The 23,369-nt window shown below is 36.8% G+C and overlaps 1 protein-coding gene across 7 annotated transcripts in view; it reads right to left on the reverse strand.

The window, feature by feature from the left end:
• The window catches only part of PHF20L1 (PHD finger protein 20 like 1), a 53,871-nt gene that overhangs the window by 6,203 nt on the left and 24,299 nt on the right, over window positions 1-23,369 (reverse strand). For 3 of the 7 annotated variants that reach the window (XM_064644416.1, XM_064644397.1, XM_064644405.1), the window contains 11 exons: window positions 22,412-22,597; window positions 22,000-22,206; window positions 14,441-14,497; window positions 13,061-13,165; window positions 9,730-9,894; window positions 9,166-9,347; window positions 7,180-7,279; window positions 5,963-6,049; window positions 4,817-5,012; window positions 4,043-4,412; window positions 439-604 (listed from right to left, as the gene is read on the reverse strand). In XM_064644416.1, coding sequence (XP_064500486.1) covers window positions 439-604; window positions 4,043-4,412; window positions 4,817-5,012; window positions 5,963-6,049; window positions 7,180-7,279; window positions 9,166-9,347; window positions 9,730-9,894; window positions 13,061-13,165; window positions 14,441-14,497; window positions 22,000-22,206; window positions 22,412-22,597 — 1,821 coding nt within the window. The remainder of the gene's footprint in view (window positions 1-438; window positions 605-4,042; window positions 4,413-4,816; window positions 5,013-5,962; window positions 6,050-7,179; window positions 7,280-9,165; window positions 9,348-9,729; window positions 9,895-13,060; window positions 13,166-14,440; window positions 14,498-21,999; window positions 22,207-22,411; window positions 22,598-23,369) is intronic. The other 4 variants (XM_064644445.1, XM_064644436.1, XM_064644408.1 and 1 more) reach the window with 3 other exon arrangements.

Below are 23,369 nucleotides of genomic sequence, written 5' to 3' on the forward strand. Positions count from 1 at the left end.
AACGAGCTGTTTACTCATATATACCAAACCAAACTTAAAGGCTGAAATGAACACATCTGGGTTTTTTCCTAAATATTGTCGACTAGTAGAACAATCATGCAAAAACCACTTCGGACATGGAAAAATTCGTCAACTACATGATCCACATCTGACAAAGACTAGATAAGTTATCTAAGCTTTCTGAAGTCTGTCAAATATCACAAGCTTTGAGCTCTGAGGGGTTCTGAACACAATAAAGTGCTTAAGCTACTTTATTGGGCACTAAAAACTTATGGACGGGGGTGAGGGGATCAAGGGTACGAGTTCTGTTTATAATCCTGGGACCCAAGTTTGAACACAATACTTAAAAATCCATCCTCAGTGTCTCAGATCCCCTTGAATATATTGGCTATGGCAGATGTTACAGGTGCATTAACAATTATCTGGCAATGCAGTTACCATCAACTTCTTTTTCAATCAGGTCCATTCTGCTGGTGACTTCGTTCTGTACATTCTCTATGTGGGTAAGGAGATTTAGCTGCCATTGAAGATGTGTGTCCACTTGTTCTTCTGAGCCTTTTCTTTCATTACAAACAAACACTGTGTTTCCTTCAGCAGAATTCTTCTTCATGGGAGCAACAGAAAGAAAAAAAAATTGCCGTTTAAGATGGTTTTTTTCTTTGTTTTAATTTCTGGTGTTGATTTCAACATTTAAGTCACATGATAAACTAGGTCGGCTTAGAACTGTACTTCTGCCTACATGACAAAAAGCATACTCAAAAAGCCACATAGCATGACACATCAATAGACTAAACAAAAGAAAATGCAAATTCCATACAAATGACCAAATACAACTCCTGCCTCATTTCCCTAATGCTAAAGTTTACCAGCTCAAGCACTTTGTTTAATGCAGTAAGATAGACTGCACTTCTGCACCCTTCTTATATAAACAGCAACTTAAATCATGACATGCTGAACTGTCTGGGTCTACTGTCACCAAAAATGTGCAAATCCTACAGTTTGTTTCCATGAAGGAAAACTTCCTAAAATGCAGTAGTATCTAAGAGGTCGACAGTCCTTTTCTGGCACGAATAAGCTGGCCATTTTCATTCACAGAATCACAGAATGCATCAGGTCGGAAGGGATCACAGTGTGTCATCTGGTCCAACCTGCCTGCTCAAGCAGGGTCACCCTAGAGCACATGGCACAGGATTGTGTCCAGGTGGTTCTGGAATATCACCAGTGAGGGAGTGACTCCACAACCTCTCTGGGCAACCTGCTCTATTTGCTGATTAAGACAAAATACTTCTCCTCCTACCTGCTCTGGGACAGAACTGAACATGTTTGGGGACAGTTACAGTAACACACAGGGTTATGCAAACACAGTATCTGAGGAATACTGACTTCTTTGAAATAATTAGTATCTTCACAGCAACTCAGATAATACAAAAGCTCCTAATCTTTCTGTATTTGATGTTCAGCTACTGGAAGGAAGCATACCAGATTTAACGAGTTAAAATATTCGGCATCTTCATTAATTAGCAGAATTAACAGTTTCCATTTTATATCCACTATGATTTCATATCCAATGAAGTTCTTTCACTACTGAAGATTCTATTTGAAGAACTAGAATGCTGGATACATGTGCTCACACAGTGTCAGTTCATGGCAAATGCCAGAGCAAGGAGTGAATTTTATTGTATTAATATACTTCTCTGAAGAGCTCACCTAATTTTCTACATCACATAAGAAAAGAATGGTGTTAAGTCTGTTATCAAAATATTTCTTCCTCCAGTCAAGAAGGAGAAAAAGAAAATAGGGACTGACGGATTTTAAGTTACTACTCAAGCAAAAAAACCTACCAACTTTCTTTTTAAGACTTAAAATCAATTAAAAAAAACCCAAAACAAATAAAACTTAGACTGACCTGCTGGCAGCTTTATCAGCAAGTTGTGGGGGACAAGTATTGCTAATACTCACAATGTTCATTAAAGGAGTTAAAGTTATGTATTAAAGCTAGATTTTAAAAGACATAAAAACCTCAAAACTCTCACACCTTTCAGATAAAATGTCTCTTCTCTCAAGATATCAGGTTTGCCTCCACAGTGTTTTGAGTATTCAAATTGCTATTAATCTTATAGAAGATATTTCCAACATAAATAAGAAAAGCTCTATTCCTTACAATTTTCAGACCCTCTCTAAACCCTCAAGAATGACATTTTTCCCTTGCTGTATAAGGGCCCAAGTCCATAATTCTAAATCCAAAATCATCTTTCAGATGCGTCCAGTGAGTCAGAAAAAAATTCAAAGCTAAATAACATCTAAATAACATCAAAAAGTCGTTTTTTTCCTTCTAATGACCTCTGTATTTATTCAAATGGTTAATAAATGCTCCTTGGGAAAAAAAAAAAAAACAAAAAATCCAACAGGGATCAATGCAGGCAATCAGGGAGCAATGGCAGGAGAAGCAGAGTACAGGATCCAGTTTGTGAAGAAGAAATAAACCGAAGGTTCAGGTGGGGAAGGCTTATTCTTTCAAAAGCAAAACCAAGGAAACTAAATACTATTCCAAAAAGGGACTTGATAACACTCAATCCAAACACTGTTTATAAGAGAAAAGAAGGTATGCAACAGAATTGCAGATTAAGACAAAACAGTGTGGAAAACCAGAATATTCAAGGCTCTGCAGGATGCTAGAAAGGAGAATTCAAAGCCCTAACTAAAACTTTGACAAGGAGAGGTGAAGGTGGCACCTCACAGAGAAGTCAGATCATCAAAAAATGGCCCTTCAATGCCACTTTTAAGGCAAGTCATAACAGGTTCATGGAGATGCCAAGGAGAGGTTTTCCATGCCTATCACGTTTAGACAGAAGGACTTATTTTAGTGTCAAGGCTACTGACAAGGTGAATTAAGGTGTCCTAAAGGAAAAAACATTGACGCTACCCTAAGCAGATCTCTTCTTGATTTAAAACAGAAAGCACCTAGTTTTTTAGATACACGCTTGAGTCTCTGAAGGAAACATTGTTTCACTACTCACATATATTTTCTTTTAATTCTAAATGTATTCATAACGTTTACAATGACAATTTAAGCTACTGTTGGAAGGAAAGTGTATTTAACACTGATGCACATCTCCTTGTTATACAAACTGAATACAGTCCTGTGATTTAGCATACAAACAGTTATTTCTAACTAGAATGAGCCAAAAATTTCCCATTCAGACTATATAGCTTACATGCCACATTTAAAACTAAAATTCAAAGGAAAAAAAGGTGAATCTTACTCATTTCTTCCACACCACAAACAGTACTTCAAAAGGGGGATGAGTTGGGTGATTTATTTTCACACAGTTGGTATTGTAGAAAACAGAAAGGTTTGTTTCACTTTGCTTTTTGTTCAAAGAGAACTCTTCACTAAAACCAGACTAACAAGTTTCAGACCTTTTCCACCAAATAATGGATTCAAACCGTTAATGTAAAAATGAGAGAGAGATGTTTAAATAGCAAAATATAATACTGGCTAAAAATCTGTAAAACATTTCATTAGAAGAAATATGTAATATAAAAGACAGAAAAGAAGTTGCATATGAGGTGAAATTAGTTTCTCAGTAAATTATTACTTGTGAACAGCCATTCCAGACAGTGTTGCTATTGAAGAAGAATACAGTACCATAATAAACACTACTAAAAACCCCTCCACATTAGATAACAGAACTGATAGAAAAATGGAAATGTATCCCATTTTCCTCACCTTGCAAAAACCATTTAAGTTCTGCTCCAAGACCCTGCATTTTAAGCATAAGGGGTTTTCCCCCTCTCAAAACACTGGATTGAGTATAGAAGTTTTAGTACAGGCAATACTTCAACCATACTTTGCATTTGAAATGAATATACATCACCTGAAACTATTTCAGTGCTCCAACTTTGCTTCTCGTGCTTTCTGCTGACTTATCTGATAGAACACGTTGACTTGCACTTTTAAATACTTGTATATGCTTTAGCTTGATCAGATTGAACATACTGGCCCAACTAAGAAACTCCCCAGATGAAGGAGGATACTTACCTGCTCACTCATGCCACCATCTTTAAAAGAATATTGTAAACAGTTTTTATTCTCTGTGTGAAATTCCTGATCTTCCTCAAAACTACTTGTGTCTTCATCATCTGAGCTCATAGGGTCAGTGACTGCTTTGTAGTCTTGACTAAAACTCTGTGGTTTTTGGTAACTGTGCTCACTTGTGATGTATGTTTCTTCCATCTTCGGGGGTATACTGGGTGGCTCTTTATGGTTTTGACTATGACACGTCCTTTCAGCTGGATTAACAGCATCCTGTAAAGTTACTAATTTTTTCTCTACCCCAACAGTTCTTTGTTCTTGTTCTTTTCGCTTCCCTGAATAAGCCCAGAGATGAAGGTCTGGGTGATGTTTATTTCTGCAATGAAGGGGAGGAAAAAAATCAAGTTACAGAGAGCACCACTTACAGCACTTAACTATTAAACATCCAATTTTGCTAGATCTCAGCTACTGATAAGCACCATCATCAAACACTAAGTATTTGTAGGTCACTCATCAATTTAAGATAAATCTAGAACGTCCCTTGAAACATAAAATTGACAAAAAAAAAAGTCACGAATTATCCCAGTACATCATATCTTCTTGGATACTGAACACCTAACTCCCACTGAAGCTGAGGGTATTCTACATCTTGCAATTGAATTACTTAAATTATTATACAAGAAAGAATTCTAATGCGAGAGAAAAATGTATATGGGACAATGGTAGTCTCTGCTACCTGAATATCTACAGCTGGAAAATGAACCTTGGACTGATACTTACTTTAATATCCCGATCTTCAACTGCAACCCATGCAGTATTTCAGTGACACCATAAACATCTGCCAGTAGGTGATGTGTTGACACAATCTTTTTGGCGTTAAGATGAGAGTAGTTTTCTTTCAAAAATGATAATCCACACATGTGTCCATTGTTTAGCCAGTCTTTGTCATAAAGATATTTGGCACTCCACCTTTGTCCTGGGGTGAGCAATAAACAAATTGAGGGCCACTAAAGCCACAGCAGAATTACATTTACAACTCGAGTGCTATAATTATATGCTGTACTCTCCTAAATATCTCCTAACATCCATGAAAGGACGACTCAAGATCTTGCTATTAATATATTAAAATTTAGTTTTCATGGATTAAGAAGAAAGTCTTAAAACGTATGAAAACAAAAATAAGCCTGAAACCTCAAGATCTCTCTAAATGGCATTTGAAATTAAAATCTAATCACCTTTGCCATCAAATTATATGATATTAAGAACTGTGCTATCATCAAAATAATCACCAAAAAAAAAGTTTAAATTGGCATTTTATTTATCTAAATACTGCAGCTTACGTTTTTGTAAGAAAAAGGAAGCCTAAGTTACCAAGAGAAATGTTAGAGAGTGGATTTTATACTGACATATCCAAAAAACCTAGCTTGTTTCTAAAAGACCAGTGTTTGGCTTCAATACTCAACTCAGTGTCTATTTATTAGAAGTCAGGAGAAGGCTTCACAAAAGCAGATATTACAAAGTTATCTGACAGCAGAGCTCTTACATTCTCCTTTGAGGTGCCTTTCACCAGACACCAGGGTATTGCTGTATGTGGGCCCTTGGTCTCCCATGCCATGGTAACATCTACAGCCTTAACCCAACTAGCATGAATGAATATTTAGCTAATGCTTCTACAGTAACTCAATGCTTATTTGAAAAACCCAATCAAATTCCACCAATAATAAAAAAAAAAAAACAACCAAAACAAACCCCACAAAAAAACCCCCCAAAAATCCCCAAACTAGAAATGCATAATGCTAATTATTGCAACATTATTGTTTACAACAAGGAACCCAAATGGACTGACCAAAATATCTTACACTCAATTTCAAATCAGACTATCATCATATACAGAACAAAGAATGGGTTGATGGAAGCCCTTCATACCTTTCAGGAGAATACCCTGTCTATCTCCTTTTTGCCCATTATCCCAATACACTTTAAAATACTGACATTGAGAATGACTTTTTTCTCCTGACATAGAAAGAAAAGAAGTAATGGTTAGGAAGGGAGAGAAGATAAAAATTAGGGACACAGACTCTGCATAGCAGGGGAAAACGAAGTACCTAGCACAGTGCAGGGAAAGAACACGAGACAAATTCGCTGGGTTTAGTAAGAAAAAGCTTGACTGCTCAAAGAGACACCACACAGAACTATCAAACAAGACTCTCTACAACCAGATTAGATTCAGACTGGGGTAAATGGAACAAAGTCACATCTTTCCAGCTCTATTTTCCTAATATTTCTTCGCAAAAACAGCTAATAAAAACTCTGCAAACAGTTTTCAGATTTCACTTCTTAAACTTCTAATGAAAGTAAATTTCAGGTCTCATTGCCCTTTTGAAACAGCTGGAGTGCTGGATATTTCACCAGAAGACAGGTGAATTTGTATTACCTGTCAGAAAAAAATACAAAAAATTTTCTTCCATATTGTACAGTTTTTCTCCAAATATGCATTAAGAAAAATGGGTTTATCAGAGAACTGTTTTGAAATCAACGCCTTCCTAATCAAATGTATTCAGTTTAAAAGTAAATAGAATTTTCCTAGTTCTTAAAAGTTGAACCAAGTTCAACATGTGCTGTTTGTGCACTGCTGCTTACCATAAAAAGTGCTAGATTTTTCTATCTTTTACAGAGTCAGTGCCACACCTTTGCGCAGCTCGGGGCAAATGCAAACATTATAAAATTGTAATTAATAAGAAATTACTTCCACAGCATATTTGAGTGTACTACAGTAATGAGTCCTTTTTCTCCAAAAAATATTTAAATGAAATGTGATTCCAAGTATTGGCAAAACAGATCTCTGAACAAGAATGATTTACTTGGAAGTTCCCGCACTACACAGACATAAAAAAGTGCTAAGGTTGTGGGGGAATTCAGTTTCAACATGTAAAGCAATATGAATAAGATTTAGCACAGCTGACCAAGATGTTTCTAACTGGAAAGTTAAGTTTCTGCTGAGAGCCAAACTTAGAATCACTCGCCCCAAAGAAGCAAAACACATAACACAAAACAGACAAAGCTTTAACAATTTAAGCAATGCATAACATCTCTGCTCAAAAATCCCAAGCAGAGAGCTGCAGATAAAGGTGGTTTACCCATACCTGGTGGATCTCTGCAGATGTAACAGATGTACTGATCTGGAATGCTGTCCTCCAACAGTCCCATGCATACACTGTGCTGCCAACACAAGCATTCTTCACACTGACATCAGGGGAAAAAAAAAAACAAAACAAAAGGAAAAACCAAATCTGAGATAAGTAGATTCAGAAAATCAGGAGCCACTTCTTGTATCATCAAAATGCAAAGAATGGCAGTTTAACTTAAATAGCTGGTTTGAGCATGATCATTTTAGTCGGGCAATTTGTGTTTGGGTAGGCAAAGACATTAAGATAAAAAAAGAGCTCTAGTTCTGAAAGTTACCTCAACCACAAATTCCAAACTGGGGAAAAAAAAAAAGAAACTGAAGATGTAATATTTAATAATATTTTATTACAACATTCAATATTTTAGCACCTACATATTTAGTAGTGAAACATAAGATAGGAGTATAATATTACAGTAAAGTAGAAAGATAATGTAATACATTACAGCATAACAGTGAAAAGTAGAAAACTCTTCAGTTTAATTATTTATATTTACAAAGCATCTCTCCAGTGCGCTAGAAAGATGTGCTTTTAATATCGTACCAATGGAAAATCTAAAAGAAAAAGAAAATGAAGAGAAAATGAAAGAGGAGAAACAAGAGAATAGAAGAGTAAAACAGAAGAGAGCAAATGAGGGCCTAGAAACAGCAAACTGGTTGCTCTCAGTGAGATAAGCCATGAAGAGGAAAAAATCAGGCTGTCGCTGGACTTCAGGAACAGGCAGGAAACTACCTCTTATAAAGACATTTCCCTTTCTCAACTCTGTGCTTGCCAGTGTTTTAAATATCTGCTGGTTTACTACTGAAAAATCTCTCCTCTTTGCTTTGACTTGCTTTTGACTATCAACCTATTTAAAACACCAGTCACCTTTCCTCCTGTAATACCACTATGGCTACTACTTCCTCTCCTCACTCCAAAGATTTCTACACCAGTCCATTTGTCCACATCATTAACATAAGCCAAACTCCTGCTCAGTTCCTCCAACACAGTACTTCTGCTCCCAGACACAGCCTCTGTGTCCTTCACTTTCAGGGCTCTGTCATTTCCAAAAGACTAAGTCCACTAACACAGGACAGCCATACCTGCTTCCTTCAAATCTTGACTAAAAAAGCTCCACACTTTCAAAGGAAGCTGCACCACAGTCACAGTTGAATATAAACCTGTTTTCTGAATGGGGGGGAAAAAAACCACAGGAAATTCATGCCTTTTTTAAAGTTACTGACAACCAAGTTCTTCCTTACTGTTGTTTGCACCTGATTTACTCACTACATTATAAATGCCTTGAGGAAAAGACGTGAAATTACTCATTAGGAGATGGGAAGTGCCCTCCTTATTGGAGTATAAATAAATAAACAGCAGGAGTTGCAATCCATCAACATTTGAATGCTGTCATGATATACTCTTCTTCCCTTTTATCTATACCAAGTTAAGATTTAAATTCTCAGCAGTTTCTAAAACCTGGTAGTGATATCCAGTGTGAGAAGTGCTGTTCTAAAGATAAAGCACACACATTACAGTACTGACAATATTAGTTTCTGCAGAGAGTAATGTCACAGCTGAGGGTCATTTACAGTGAGTAGAGAGGTTTCTGCAAGTGATACTGTAAAGCACAAGGGCCAATGCAGAAGTGCTGATAAGTGGGATGGTCTGGGGACAGAAGCCATGGTTTCTGTGTGGGAAAGGATACTTTATTCCAAATTTGTCAGCTGTCTATAAAGAAAGTCTTTCCTACATATCAAATTGCAAGAGAAACCCCATCCTAGAGCAACAGTTCTGCACGCACACTGAAGAGAGCCAAGACAAGTGCAGAACAAAAGATATTTTGTTATTGTTCACTTTATTTACTGCTCTCTACATAACTTCACTCTCCAATACATCAAAAGGGCACCTTCAGAGCAAAACATTCCCATGGAAAATGCAACTCCACACACCAAATTTCTTTACCTGAATCATAAAGCCATTTTCTTCATCCAGTTCACAAATGCATCTAACAATTTCATTGAGAGCATCATCTTCATCCTGAGACTCTTCAAAGTTAGTTGAATCAAAATCCTGATTGTATTCATCACCACTAAGTAACAAACTCTCTGTGGAAGAATCGTCCAAGAACTCCACATCTGAAAGGTCTAATAAAAATAAATACATATGAAATTGTGTGTAGACAGGCACAATAATTCAGAGAAATACAGGGATTTTGGCAGTTAAAAATCTTAACCTGCGTATAGCAAAAAAATATTGCTCTCAAACACACTGTTGGTATATCAGATTTCACGATGAATTCTGCAAAATGTCTTTAAGGTGCTCTCCTCAGAAGCAGAGTAGCAACAATTAACCAAAGCAAGTATAATGCAGAACAGCTTGAGGAGTATTTTGATTTAAATAGATGAAGGTTAAATCAGTCGCCATATTTATAGCTACAATCCAAACATAAACTGAATTATTTTCTTTTAATTCTCTTTCTTAAAGCATTAAACATGTAAACTGAAATTTGCTGTTCAGCCAACCTACTTTCTCCACTAAGGTCAACAGACAAAATAGCTCTTGGATACTGGTAGGTTGTGTTCTTATCCGAGAACATGCTGCGCAAAGTCAGGGAGCTGCCCGACGACCGGGTTAAGGGAGAGGAGCACCTGTCCAAGAATTCAACAGAACTGTCTTCATAATCTGAATAATCTGAAAAGTTAAAAGAAAAACTGCTCTTACAAAAGTAGTTTATGACAAATGCAAAAAAAAAAATACTGTTTATAGATTAGACTGCAACATTATGCTCAGAAGTACAGAATATTAACACTGAGGTATCGGGATGATGAAAATGAAACTACGAAATGGCAAAATCTCTTCGTAACATTTTAGTAAAAGAATTGCAGTAAGAAACATAATCAAGTTTGATAGCTAAAACAAGTATCAACAATTTAATCCCCCCCAACCACTGAATATCTCTGAATGTACAGAGGAATAACATTTCCTGGAACATTATACAGTCTCCTTTTTCCACAATTCATCCTGTACCACCTGCAATCCTTAGAGATGCTGCTAGTAGCTCTCCCTTTTGCCTTACGTCTGCTTGCAGCACTACCAACATTGCTACTCAGAGGTAATCACAGATCCTGTCAGTGTGAGTGACAAAAGCTTGTCAGAACACCTGCAAAGGGACACAGGGAGCCCAAAGAAAACCCTCTTGGGATGCTCCCAAGGCCATGTCAGGAGCCACCGGTCATCGACAGGCCAACGCATCCTGGGACAGGCCCAGGAGCACCCCAAGAGAGTATACACAAGCCCAGAGGAGGAGGATGAGCAGGCAAACAACAAGCACACCCTCCCCCAGGCCCCTCTCAGGGCTTTCCCAGCAGCGCCATTGCCTCCATTGTCCATGTATGAAACACATCATATGTTACCCAGAGGACTCTCTGGATCACCTTCTGGACTAAGGGTGGTTGGAGCCCACTATGGGATGTAGGGGAAAATAATTTTGGGATTGCAAAAGACTCATTATGGAATGTTTAGGAATGAAAACAAAGGTGGGGAAAATGGATGGACCAAAGTGATTTGGGGAGAATAGGGGAATAACAGGATAAAGAGGGTCAGTTGTGCATAAATAGTTTGGTGGTCAGAACACTTGTCTGGCATGCCCTGAGTCAGATCTGTTCTGGGAGAGATCATGAGTCTCTCTCCTTGGAGATATGGAAAAGTTGTCTGCACATAGTCCTGGGCAAGTGATGCTTGGGGTTAACGAGATTGCTCAGGGCTCCATCCAGCCCATCCTTTAACACTTTCAGGGATGGGGCATCCACAACTTCTCTGGGAAATCTGTTCCAGAGCCTCATCTCTTTCACAATAAAGCATTTCTTCCTAATATCTAATCTAAATCGTCCCTCATTCATTTTAAAACGGTTACCTCTTATCCTACCATCACACTCCCTCATAAAGAACAACCACCCATCCTTTCTGTAGGTCTCCTTTAAGTACTAGAAGGCCATTGTAAGGTGTTCCCAGAGCCTTCTCATTTCTAGGCTAAACAGCCTCTCAGTCTTTCCTTATAGGGAAGGTACTCCAGCCCTCTGATCATCTTCGTGGCCTCCTCTGGACCCACTTAAGCAAGTCCATGTCTTCAACTGGTAAATGTGAGTCCCTATCCACTTACTTCTCTTAAAACTTATTACTTTGAATATAAGTGAGTAATCAGATTTGTACACTTTCATCCTTCTGTAGGAAGCATCCCTGATCCCACCTGTCACAGCTTTCCTGCAATGGGTTCCACAACATCCTTCTCCCCTAAATAACCCTCCACAAAGTCACTGTTCCTCTTTACTTTCTCTTGTCAAAAGCACACTATCTCCATCATTTCCCAAGGATATTCACTGTAGAGGAATCAACTCAATGAGTAGTTGAGCTGATTATTTCAACAGCATTGCTATCAACCTCACTGTAACAGAGCAGTACAAGTAACCCACCTTCTGCTATATGTGTGTTTTACACAATCAGCATTTCATATATACACTCAGAGAAGAAAAAACAGTTTTTGTTTGTTTTGAAGTCTTGTGCAAAACTTATCTGGTGCACACAATGTGCCCATTCCCTGTTCTTCCCCAAGATGCCTCAATCTGATTCCAAACTAAAGGAGCATGTCTAACACACTTATACTTCTGTTCATGCCTGGAGTAGAGTGCACTAGTCCTGGAGAAAGCGTCCTATTTCTTTTGACAGATGGGCTTTTTCAGTGTCAGATACTCGAGTCAGAATCTGCCAAAGAATTTTTCTTTTTTCCCCAATTAAAAAAAAAAAAAAAAAGCCAGACAGAATACCTCTGTATTGCTAAAACCAGATTTTCACAAGATGAATTTGTTAAGAATAAGAATGTTCAGGTTTTACTCATTGTTTTCTGCATCTGGATTTAACATTTCTATTCATTGGGGCACTGGGTATATTTTCTTCTCATATTTACAAACACTGGACAGTTAGAACCTAGTCATGGTACCTCTGCCAGGTTTCTAAGTTTCAAGACAAGCTGGCAGAAAGACCAAAGGTATAAAAAGATGAAAAAAACCACAAACAAACAACCCACAGCAAACCACCTTACGGTATCAACAAGACAAAACCAAAGAACAATACTGGGCACATACCTAGCATTTATCAGTATCTTCTTGCAAATACTTAAATGTCTTCTCAGTGCAAGTAAAAAATCCCAATAATTTTTAGGTAAAATAGGCAATTAAAGTTTATAGCTTAAAACTGTACTACTCCAACCTAAATATGGTGAAGTACACGAAACCTACAATACTGCAATTCACACTCAAGTACTGCATGATTTGGAAGCACTTTCATGTTATAGCACAAATCTTGGACAGAGAAACATATAATCCACATAACATAATCCCCATTTGTCAAGGCAACAGACAAGGCTGTTACAACAGAGACGCCAACGTCAGCTGTTAAGGATTAACTGTTGAGGAGGGGCTGTATTGTCTACAGTAAACCACTGAAATTTAGCAACAGACTAGATACTAGAATAATTTTAGTGTCCAAGCAAAATAGGTAGGACATGTATATAGAGCTTCAAATGAAGAATTAAAAGAGATGAAAAGAGTAAGTGTATCTTTTGGAGGAAGAAAAAAGACCTATGAAATATCTGCACCTGTCACATAGAGACAGGGTATAAACCCACACACACAAAAAAAAGAGGTCATAGACCTAAGTGTCCTTTTCATATTTAAGGCCAGAAGTTATTCCTTGAAATTTCTAAAATTTGACATCAGTATTGTTTAGAAACAAGTTTTACAATCTAAAGCCAGAAATATACTGAGTGGTTTTACTTATTTTAAAAAATATAAATTGAACTTACCATGCTGCTTAGATTTCTTCTTTTTTTTCTTCTTCTTTTTCTGTTTTGGTTTATGATCTTTTTCCTTTTTCTCTTTTTTCTCCTTTTCTTTTTCTTTCTTTTTACCTGAAACAAAAATTAAACAATTTAAAACAGCAGCAGTATTCAGCTGAACCTAAAAAGACACATTCAAAATCAAGTGTTCTAGTTGTCTAATCAGATCAAAGTGATTCATTTAGTTTACTCGCTATCTTGGGCACATCTCTCCTTAGCTGCTGGTACAACGGTTTGAAGGAATCTCATTCAACAAATAATATTTTACCATTTTTAGTATTTCCAAATGAGATATCATAGCAGAAAAAGATACAGCAAAGCACACAAAATTATTTAAACATCATTTAAATAGCTTGTAACATCTATTTTACTTATAGTTTATAACAAAAAGATTTGGACAAGAGAAAAAGCTTTCAGAAGTGCTAAATTCCCAGTTATAAGGATAACACTGCCCTAAAAACACATATTAGGCCTATATAAAGACATTTGAAGGAAATTTCAGTATCACAGATCTGCTGATGCTGTCAGCACTTTGCACTATACAGCCATATCCTCACAGAAAACTGATTCTGTCTAGAATTTGACACATTTTTACACTGCAGTTCACTTTTAACCACTGTTGGTATACATGAGGACAAGTATTTTGACTCTGAAAAATTCTACTTACCCTGTTAATTCTCCCCAGACAAAATACGCCCTACAACAGTCTCACTCCACAATCATATTTTAAATAATAAGCAGTGAGACAAACAATGACATTAACTTGCTACAAAAAATAAGCCTTAAAGTCAGCATTTAAGGATTATTTCCTGCACACAAATTGGAGTCTTATTATCTTGAAGAATACAGAAACAAAACTTTTACTTCCAGGAGGAACAAGGAAGAATCACTTAGGAATTCTTGCCTGTCTCTAACAATTTATTTTAAACACAGGATAAAACCAAAGTCCTCCTATATTTTATTTCATGAATTGCCAAATATTTTGCTAGTAACACTTCTTTGCTCCTCCCACCTCGAACCTGTCAGTACAATGAAATAACCAGTATCAATCATTTCACAAAAAAAAACCCCAACCAAAATGAAAATCCAGAGGCAGCAGGCATCTCATAAGTACCTCTGGATCCTTCAAAATCCTTGCTACGGACACTTTAATTTTATCTTATAAAATTATTCTTTTTTTATAAACCTGTCATATACGTAAAAACTGTTTTTAAGACCTAAAAGAACAAAAGTGGTGCAGCTGGGCCCTGGAAATATTTTATGCTTTTACATTTGCTCTTCAGAGACATCAAGTGTTAAGAGAATTTCTCCTTTTTTTTCCTAAAAATAATACTGCACTCTACATACCATACGCTGAAGAACTTTTCTCTTCCAGTTTTCCTTTTCTTTCCACTTTCGCTGCACCTGCAAATGGAAGAATATACAACATAAGGCCAATGTCTGGCTGATGACCTACTTTCTTGTAAAAGTCATTAGACCGTAAGACATCCTAATGGCACACAGTAATAAGATACAAACATGAAAATTATTTTTAATATCATTTTACAATTATTTTTATCATCTAAAGCACTGGAAACAACTTCTGAATGCTTGTCCTTCTCAATCATGTTCTTTAATATTTTTTCCTTCAGACTCTCAAAACACTTCTCCTTTATGGGCACAGAGCACTGCATCTCTGTCCCTTCAGAGCTCACTGATGTAGAAGACCTCTTTTTTTTACTATTCCTTTTAGGTAACTTTAGACTATTGGTTAAAGGCATTTCCAGATGCAAACCATGTACATGGGACGAGGGTGCTGAAAACAAGAAGACAGATTTACTAGGCATTCCACAGGGATTGCAGCCAGCTCACTGGCTGGGTCAGATCCCTGAAACATCAATATTGATCATAGCATCACCACACTTAACAGATAATTACTTCATATGAATGCCTAGGTCTTAGTCTTACATACAAGACAATACATGCCACAGAAAGTTTCTGTTTTGGGCTTTTAAACTACTTGTACTGGTTGAAGTGTACTTTTCTTGCCCCTTTTAACCCTTTTTGTTCCTTTTTTATTTCACTGTAATGGAAACCCATGATAAGAGTAATAATTAAAGGTGCTACACTGCCAGCATAATTTAACTTAATGCTCCATTATGTTAACAAAGAAATTAAACTCCAGCACAACATTTTTAGCACTATGTATAACACACTTCTGCTTCCTGAATTTTTTGTTGATTTTAATATTTAAGTAATTCACTGTCTTTCACGTAGGTATTTAATCAACATTAGAATTACATGCAAAATACTGTGATGATCTGTCAGAACTCAGCACCATATACTGACAATTCTTATCTTGTACTATTCAGAAAAGTTTATTCTGTGAAATATTTAATAGTTTTTTTTAAAACCTCTGTTTGATGCAAACTAGGAAGTAACATGGCAAAACAAAACTAAAATTATAATTTTCATTGCTAATATTTATAATAATTTCTAAATAAACTAGAATAAAAGTTATTTATAAAGAACACTACTGAGATAATTCAAAACTCTCTATTACTGTGTCCATCTGAGAGCTGGAGAGCTTCAAGTTTCATTTAAATATAATTAGGAAAGCCTAATCTTCATCAGGCCATTGAGGATATTTCAGGACATGCGAAGGACATACTGTGCAAAAATGCAGCTCTTCAAAGTCATAAGAGGTTCAGGCTTTTCAATGCAAGAGGTAAACTCTTAGAGGCACCAGTTACCTTTGGTGTCTCTCAGCAGAGAAGCGAAACAAAAGCAATAGCATGTAAAAAGTCATGAAAAATACCTGCTATTGGTCAAGATATTCAACAAGACAAAATATGGAGTTCATCTGGAATGGGTTCTTTGAGCTCCCCCTTTGACCTTCTTTGATTTACTCTTTTTTAAATATTCAGCAATAGAACAAAAAATAGATTTAAATAAACAGTGTTAAGATAATTTAGTAAATTCATAATTCAAAGAGGATTTTGGGGAAAAGGGAACTCTATAGGGCTGACTCTATAAGGCAGCCTTACAGGCTCGGACAGATCAACCCAATTCTAGCAGGATGCAACACACAGGTTACATAAAGGTAACTCTAGCTGCCAGTCAGCCTTCCTGGGAAAACAAAGTGCCCTCGAGTGAGAAAGCCACAGGGGTAGCAAAAGTAGAAAGCGGTACATCACCTACCACACAACACAGCACTTTTAAATGCCAGATGTTTCCAGCTGCAAGACATCATTATACCATGCCATCATCCAGCCAGCAGCTGCTGCTCAGTTCTGTGTGCTGGCTCCTACCACTCCACACGAGCTGCATGACCATGGCTGAGGCTACCTGAGTCCTACCCTACCTCAAATCGACCATCTCACCTAACACCACAATCCTTCTAAGGCTGATCTGCTATTCAGGCTCTTGCCTTTGTCTGTATTTCAACTGAATTTAGCTTACTGGGATACTTATTATTGACACAAAACACTACCCAAATTATTCCTTTCTTGAGTTTCCTAATTACCATTTGTCTCTGTTACAGGACTGAAACACTTTGCCATCTGTAGAGCAGTAAGTATATTTTAGCACATTAGTAAAAGAAAAAGTGACACTTCCCCACATCATCACGCTATCAACGTCTTGTCTCATTTCTGTAACAAGCACAAAAGGATCACCCAAATGCACATAATTCAGTTAGGTCACTGCCATTTTGATGAAGAGATGTGAGAACACTCCATCCAAACAATTTCAGAAGGAATTCAGTCTCAACATTAGATGAGTTAGTATTTAAACTTCATGATTGAGAAGGAATCCTGACCTGACATTCAAATGTGCTCCGGTACTGATAGCCACAACACAACAAGCTTCAGTATCTGAATAATGCACAACACAAGCACATCTGACAAAGTCATCAACTAGTAACAAAATAACTATTTGAGAGAACATTTACATTGGGCAGAAATCTGCTCCAGTCACACAAATACCCATTTTTAAGACAGAGCTCTCCAGGTTGCCTTTCTATAGTAACCTGAAAATAGGAATTGCTATTACGCCTGCATACATTGCAATGTTATGCTTGGTTTTCACTTTTATTCATCAGATATCATTCTAGATTAAGAATTCTGAATTCTCAAATCCTAAATAAAGTGTTAAGGCTCGCAAAGTCCACTTTTCAACAGTGCAATCACTATGCACATGCAAGTAACCACTTGCCTTACAAGTAACCACAAAATTAAAGTCGATTGTCAGAGTCAGAAGGGCAAGTAACAAATACAGCAAGAAAAATATTAGTTCCGTTACGGAAATACTACCTCTTTTCTGAACTGTTACTTTTAATTGCAAGTTTATTCCTGCTCAGGAGTCTAGCCAGACACCTCCCACACAGTGAATGTGGGAGGTCTGCAGTTAACACTCAGCAAAGAGAAAGACGACTAGAGATTAGACTTGATAAATTACTGATTTTTGTCACTGTTCCAAGATCAATTTTATCACTAGAAGACTGATTTCAGATTAAAAAGAAATGCAAACCATGGCACTTCCAGTCCAGCTAATGACACGTTTCCAGTGCTACCCCTCCTGATCTGGCACAGGGAAGTGACAAAAGCCCCTTATTTGAGCACAGGCACAGGGACAAGATGATGTGCCACATGTGCAGCAGCACAGGTGGGCTTGCAGTGGTACTGCTTATTGCAATTCAGCAAATTCAAATAAGTTGTACCAATCTGAAGCAACTTATTTTGCTGATTGATATTCTATTCCATGGCTTTCAATGTTTCAAAATAATATCAGAAATATCATTATCTGCATCAATATTCAAATTAAATCATATTGTAACAGAAACATGAATTATGCTGGCCATGTTTAATTTAGTGTTCTGAATTCCCAGCACACAGGATCAATTTTATTTCTAAACACATTTCAGTTACATATCACAGATTAATATCAGATCCTACACGAAACGATCTCTTCAGGAAAGATAAGCCCATGAAGAGGTTCTTGCTTGCTTTCAGCTAACCAACGCAAACTGGGAACTTCAGGGCAGAGATCAGAATGGCAGACATTCAAATCAGGGACTAAATCTGACTGTTAATACATGTTTGTTTTACTCCAAGCAGCCCCAAAGTGACAAGAGCTACAGTTCACCCCTCTTAAAAGCAGTGTAAACCAGGAACGCAGGCAAGAGTTTTTAAAAAGCCACTGATCTCATTTTCTGAAAATTTTGTCCATCAGCTGTTTCTTGTTCCTGCTGCAGTAAACTGTTATCAATGAAATTATGTAAAAGTATGCAATGTTCTTTTTCTTTTAATCTAAGTGCAAATTTCTCCCATATAGTTAACCTAATGTTACCCTAGTAGCAACAGCATCTATAGACTAGTTATAACAGGAGATAACAACTAATGATAATATTGTTATATTAGTATTATAAATATTATATTGTTAAATGACTGAGCGTAACGATATTTTCCTTTCACTTAAATTTCAAAACCCAGATTGCTTACTGAAATAATGTTTGCTCAATACATAACAGCTAAACTAACACAAATGGTACAGAGTTATAGAAACCAAGAAAAACAATCACAAATCTAAAGAAAAGCACAACTACAGAAAGATTTGCACTTCATATACTCAGAACTGCAAAACTACAGTGTTTTGCAGATATTCTGACTGACTGTGGATTTGAAGGCCACTTATCTGCATTTTAAGCAATTTGGCAAATGAAAACAAAGATTCTTAGTTATGTGTGTACAATGTCAAGTGATCACAAGGAGGCCCACACAACAGTTTAGGCAAAGCAGTACCTCTGTTCAGTAACTAATGGGTACAGGATATACCAAAGTGCACAGTACTTCCATGGAGCTTGTGAAGGAATTATAACAGAATATTTGTGTGGCCTTTACAAAACAATGAGTTGTTAATTTTGAGCAGTGATTTTGAAATCTATGTGTTATTACTATGAGTTGCCATTTATGTATCTGCACTTCAGTGCACCTAGTCCTTCTCCTCTGACAAACACCGAGGCAGTAACTTTTGAATAAAGCAATTAAAACGCATCATTTTAAAAAGTACCATTATTTTTTCAACTGACTCAACTGACAGGCTCCATCAGAAGACAGAACTTGCAACACCACAAATAACATCTCTGGCCCTAAACCAGTCCAGCTCTGTTACAGAAGGGGCAGTGACCACAACAGGCTGTTCTAGGCCAAATACCCCCATTTTACCTTCATCATCTCTAAAACTATCTACACTTATCTACTTCAAAGATTACAAAGACAGTGGGTCTAATCTAAATGCACTTAGCAAACCCCAGTGATGTCAAAATGTAGAACACCACATCCATCCACACTGTGTCAATAAAATCTAAAAAACAGCAATATCATAAACAGATGTAATTTGAAACAGTTCTTTCAGATCAAGAAAACCCAATTACAGGACAGTTTGGATTTTACACCAGAGTTCTCAATTTGTAGTGTATAGAGTCACAGTGGATACACTGAACAATGCAATATATTAAACTGCACTTAGGGATATGTTCCTGTATAGTGCAAATTAACTTTTCTTGATAATTTCAAGCTCTGACAGGAATGAGAAAGGAAAGCTTTGGGCATCTCTCCTTTATATATTTGCTTGTTATTGTTTAAACGAGTTAATTAGAAAAGTACTGATAAATAGAGTGGATTCTATTAGTTCTCTGAAGCATGGAAGAATGTGTTGTTAAATAACGTGACTTCAGAACCTGTGCTATTTCAAAGGCAAAGCAATGCCTTCTAAAGCAAAGAATACAAAACTATTCAACAGTGTAAATTAACTCCAGAGGTTTCAAACCTGAGCATAAAAGCTACATTCTTCTTTTTCTTCTAAGAAGAATATGAGAAGGATAAACAAATTTCACCAGAGTTAGAAGCCTGAGATGAAACCAAAAGCCACACAAGCTTCAGTTAGAGTCACAGAGATTCAACTGAGAGAGGCAGGTAGCTCCAAAACCTGCTAGGAATTAAAGATCTCAAACTGCATAGATTAGCCTATCAGGCCACAAAGCTAATACTCAAGATGATGCTGGACTGCAAACTACTGAAAACTTCTAACATTTGGACAAAAAGTCATCATTAAAACTCAAGAGAGTTCCACTGATGGCATGAAGGAAAACTGTAATACATGAAAATTAGGAAAAAAGCAGATTTGTTTGGAAGGTAAAAACCCAGAAGACAAAAAGGTAGCTGGAAAATCATTTCCTTTAGAGCTTATAACTCTTAAAATTATACAGATACAATAAAAGCTTCATTAAGCCTTAAATACAGTATAAACTCTATTCTCCATCATAGGCTGCAACTGTTTCCAGCTTCCCATAATAGACTCAACTAGTAATAACAAACAATTTTATCAGGGAATGTTTTACCCTGACACAAACTGTGTGGACATCTCAAATAATTCAGAGTCAACTACAGGTGTCCATAAACGAAACTTATTCTTTCTTTAATGAGATTCAGTTGTGGCCACGAGCAAGACCCAGCTTAACAAGCAAAGAGGTACAAGTGCACCCCTGGATGCTGGGTTTAGAACCACCTCACTTGGACTCTGAGCCAGGCCCATAATGGAAGCAGGCAACTTCCAGCATTACCAACTATATGTTAAATGAGCCAGAAAATATACCAGAAAAGCAAGAAGTTAAATTCCTAGTAACTGAAAGGAGTTCTACCAAACAAGAAACAGATGGCAGTTGGAAGCTGTTGGTTTCTTTTAGGAGCTTGTTCAGTGAGTGGGCAAATACACATCTCCCAAAAGCACTTCTCTTAGTAGCAGAAGATACAAAATAAAAAGTACTTTTACAGAGGTACTTTTCCCAGGAATCTGTGATTCTACTGCTATGCAATGTATCAAGGGCAAAAGAAGACTGTCACATTTTTTGAGTAATTAAGTAATATTTTAATATTTTAAAAACCTCAAGTGGCAGCTCATTAGAAATTCCCATAGCCCTTATTTTTACAAATTAGTTTAAGAGATTCACAGATTAATGGAGTAAGATATATTTTAAGTGTCATAACTATATCCTTTAAGGTCATGCTGTCCTCCCTTACCATCAATCACTTTTATCAACAACTTTCCCAGCAGAGTATAATAATTTGATTTTTTCCCCTCACTTTACAGTACAATTTTCTCATTAAAAAAAAAAAAAAAAAAGCTCGTGAAAAGAATTATTTCTTGGAAGTCAGTTAGAAATTATTTGATACTCACCCACATGAGGCTTATTTATAAGAAATTACATGGACACCTAACACACACCGGATGAACACAGTCCACTTCTAGGGCCTGCAAACCACTATACCAATCCTTCCCCATATCTCTTCATTACCCCTATCCAAGTGTTTCACGTAAGCCACAGAAGTCAGTAAACTGTTAGAAAGGGAGAGGCAGCACAGAATTCCAGTACTGGACTGTGTGCTAATTCTGAGGGGGACCAAGTCTATATAAAAGTTTTTGAAGACTTTGCATAAATATTTTCAAGTAATATTTCGAAGCGAGCAAAGGGCAAAATTTCTGCTGCAAATAGACAGAAAGCAGAGGAATACTGTCTTTGAAAGCACCACTGTTTTAAAGCTGAAGCTACAAGTGTATATTAGTATGTTAGTAAACACTTCATTAATTATTTCTACAACTTTCAACAATAATTTAAAATATTTTTGAAATAAATACTACTTCCAACATTCCACACTCTCAGATTCTCCTTAAAACCTGTTAGAAGTGCTAATGCAGATCAAATCCAGAGGAAGATAAAGAATATGCAGATGGAGTCCAGGAAGAGTGGCAGGTTTCTGAGTGTGAAGGAAGGAAAACAAAAAGTATCCCCTCTTTCTGTGAGACTGAATACACACACATTTTAACCCTGCAGCTGTAAACCTGTCTGGTTGTATACTGAATCTCTTTACCTGACGCTGTTGTAGCTACTCTTCCATCAGTTACTGCTTTAGAAGAAAGATATGTAACCATCTGAAAATCTTCCTTGTCTTTAGTGGGATATTCATTACAGAAAGTGGATTCTGTGGATAATGGCGCTGTAACTTCCGAACTACGGCTTAAATCAAGAGGGAGACATGTTCCACGCTTCTCAAGTGACATATGAGCAACATCAGGTACTACACAAAAGAAAAAATGTCATATTAAAAAAGATACACAGTCCAACAAACAACAGTCTGGATTGCAGCGTTACATAACATAGGAACAGCAAACAGCTTTAGCTACAGCAAGTCAAAATACCCCATTAGATGAAAACCATGAAAGGTTTAGTTTTTATGATTCAATTTCTCTTGGGCAGTTCTTTATTAGATTAAGATACATTACCCTCCAATTTTGATGACTGTTGGTTTTGACCACTGATGGAGAACACTTTTCCATCAGTAACTGAAGAGGGAGAAGAAACTTTTTCTACAGAATCATCAGGCAAGGAGCAAGTGGCTAAACGCTGTGATCTTCTTCTCCGCTGGCTATGTTTGTAGGATCTAGGGGAATTCACTGGCTGTGATGGACCTAAAAAGAGATCTTTCAATGTTCATGAAGCAGAGAGATATACCATCATCTTACCGCAGTATTTGAGATCTAAAGATGGGGACTATTTTAAGTAGCTCTTATTTGCAAAGCTGGTAATCACAGCCAAACTGGTAAAAGTAATTACAAAACTGTGACTATCAGGAGCAAAGAAAGAGCTATGCTCAAGACATGATTCTGGTTTTTGCTTACTATACAATATTAGGGCACCTACTTCCCCACTGATAAAGGTTGTTGTTTTAGGCAAACAGGGTATTTACAATAAGCAACCCTCCCCATATAACCCATGAGAGTAGGCTACTTAAAATGGAAGGGGGCAATAGGATTTAACAATAAACAGAACAAATGATCACAGTTAATGATCCAAAAAGTCATGGATAATGTTAACATATAACTTAGAAAAATAACTGAAAACAGAGTTTAATTTTATATCCCACCTCCTCTCTTCTGCTAACCTGATATCAATACCCCAGCTGTAACTGAAACATACACTGCCAATGCATGGCACAGTGAGAAGGCTCCAGAACTTTAGATTCAACAAAATAAAAAAGAAAAAAAGACGGGAGGAGGATTGATATAGGTTAATATAGGCCTGATTCATTAAAAACAAAAAACCCACACTCTGCTACACCTCTCCAATTTTACCCAGTTTCAGAAAATTTTGCCTTAGAAAAACATTTAAGTCACTATAACACTGTAAATCACTCTTTTCTCCTTTTTGTAAGCAGTTTTTAGAGTCAAAGATGCACAGATT

The sequence above is a fragment of the Pseudopipra pipra genome, chromosome 1 (genome assembly GCF_036250125.1).
Source record: "Pseudopipra pipra isolate bDixPip1 chromosome 1, bDixPip1.hap1, whole genome shotgun sequence".
NCBI lineage: Eukaryota > Metazoa > Chordata > Aves > Passeriformes > Pipridae > Pseudopipra > Pseudopipra pipra.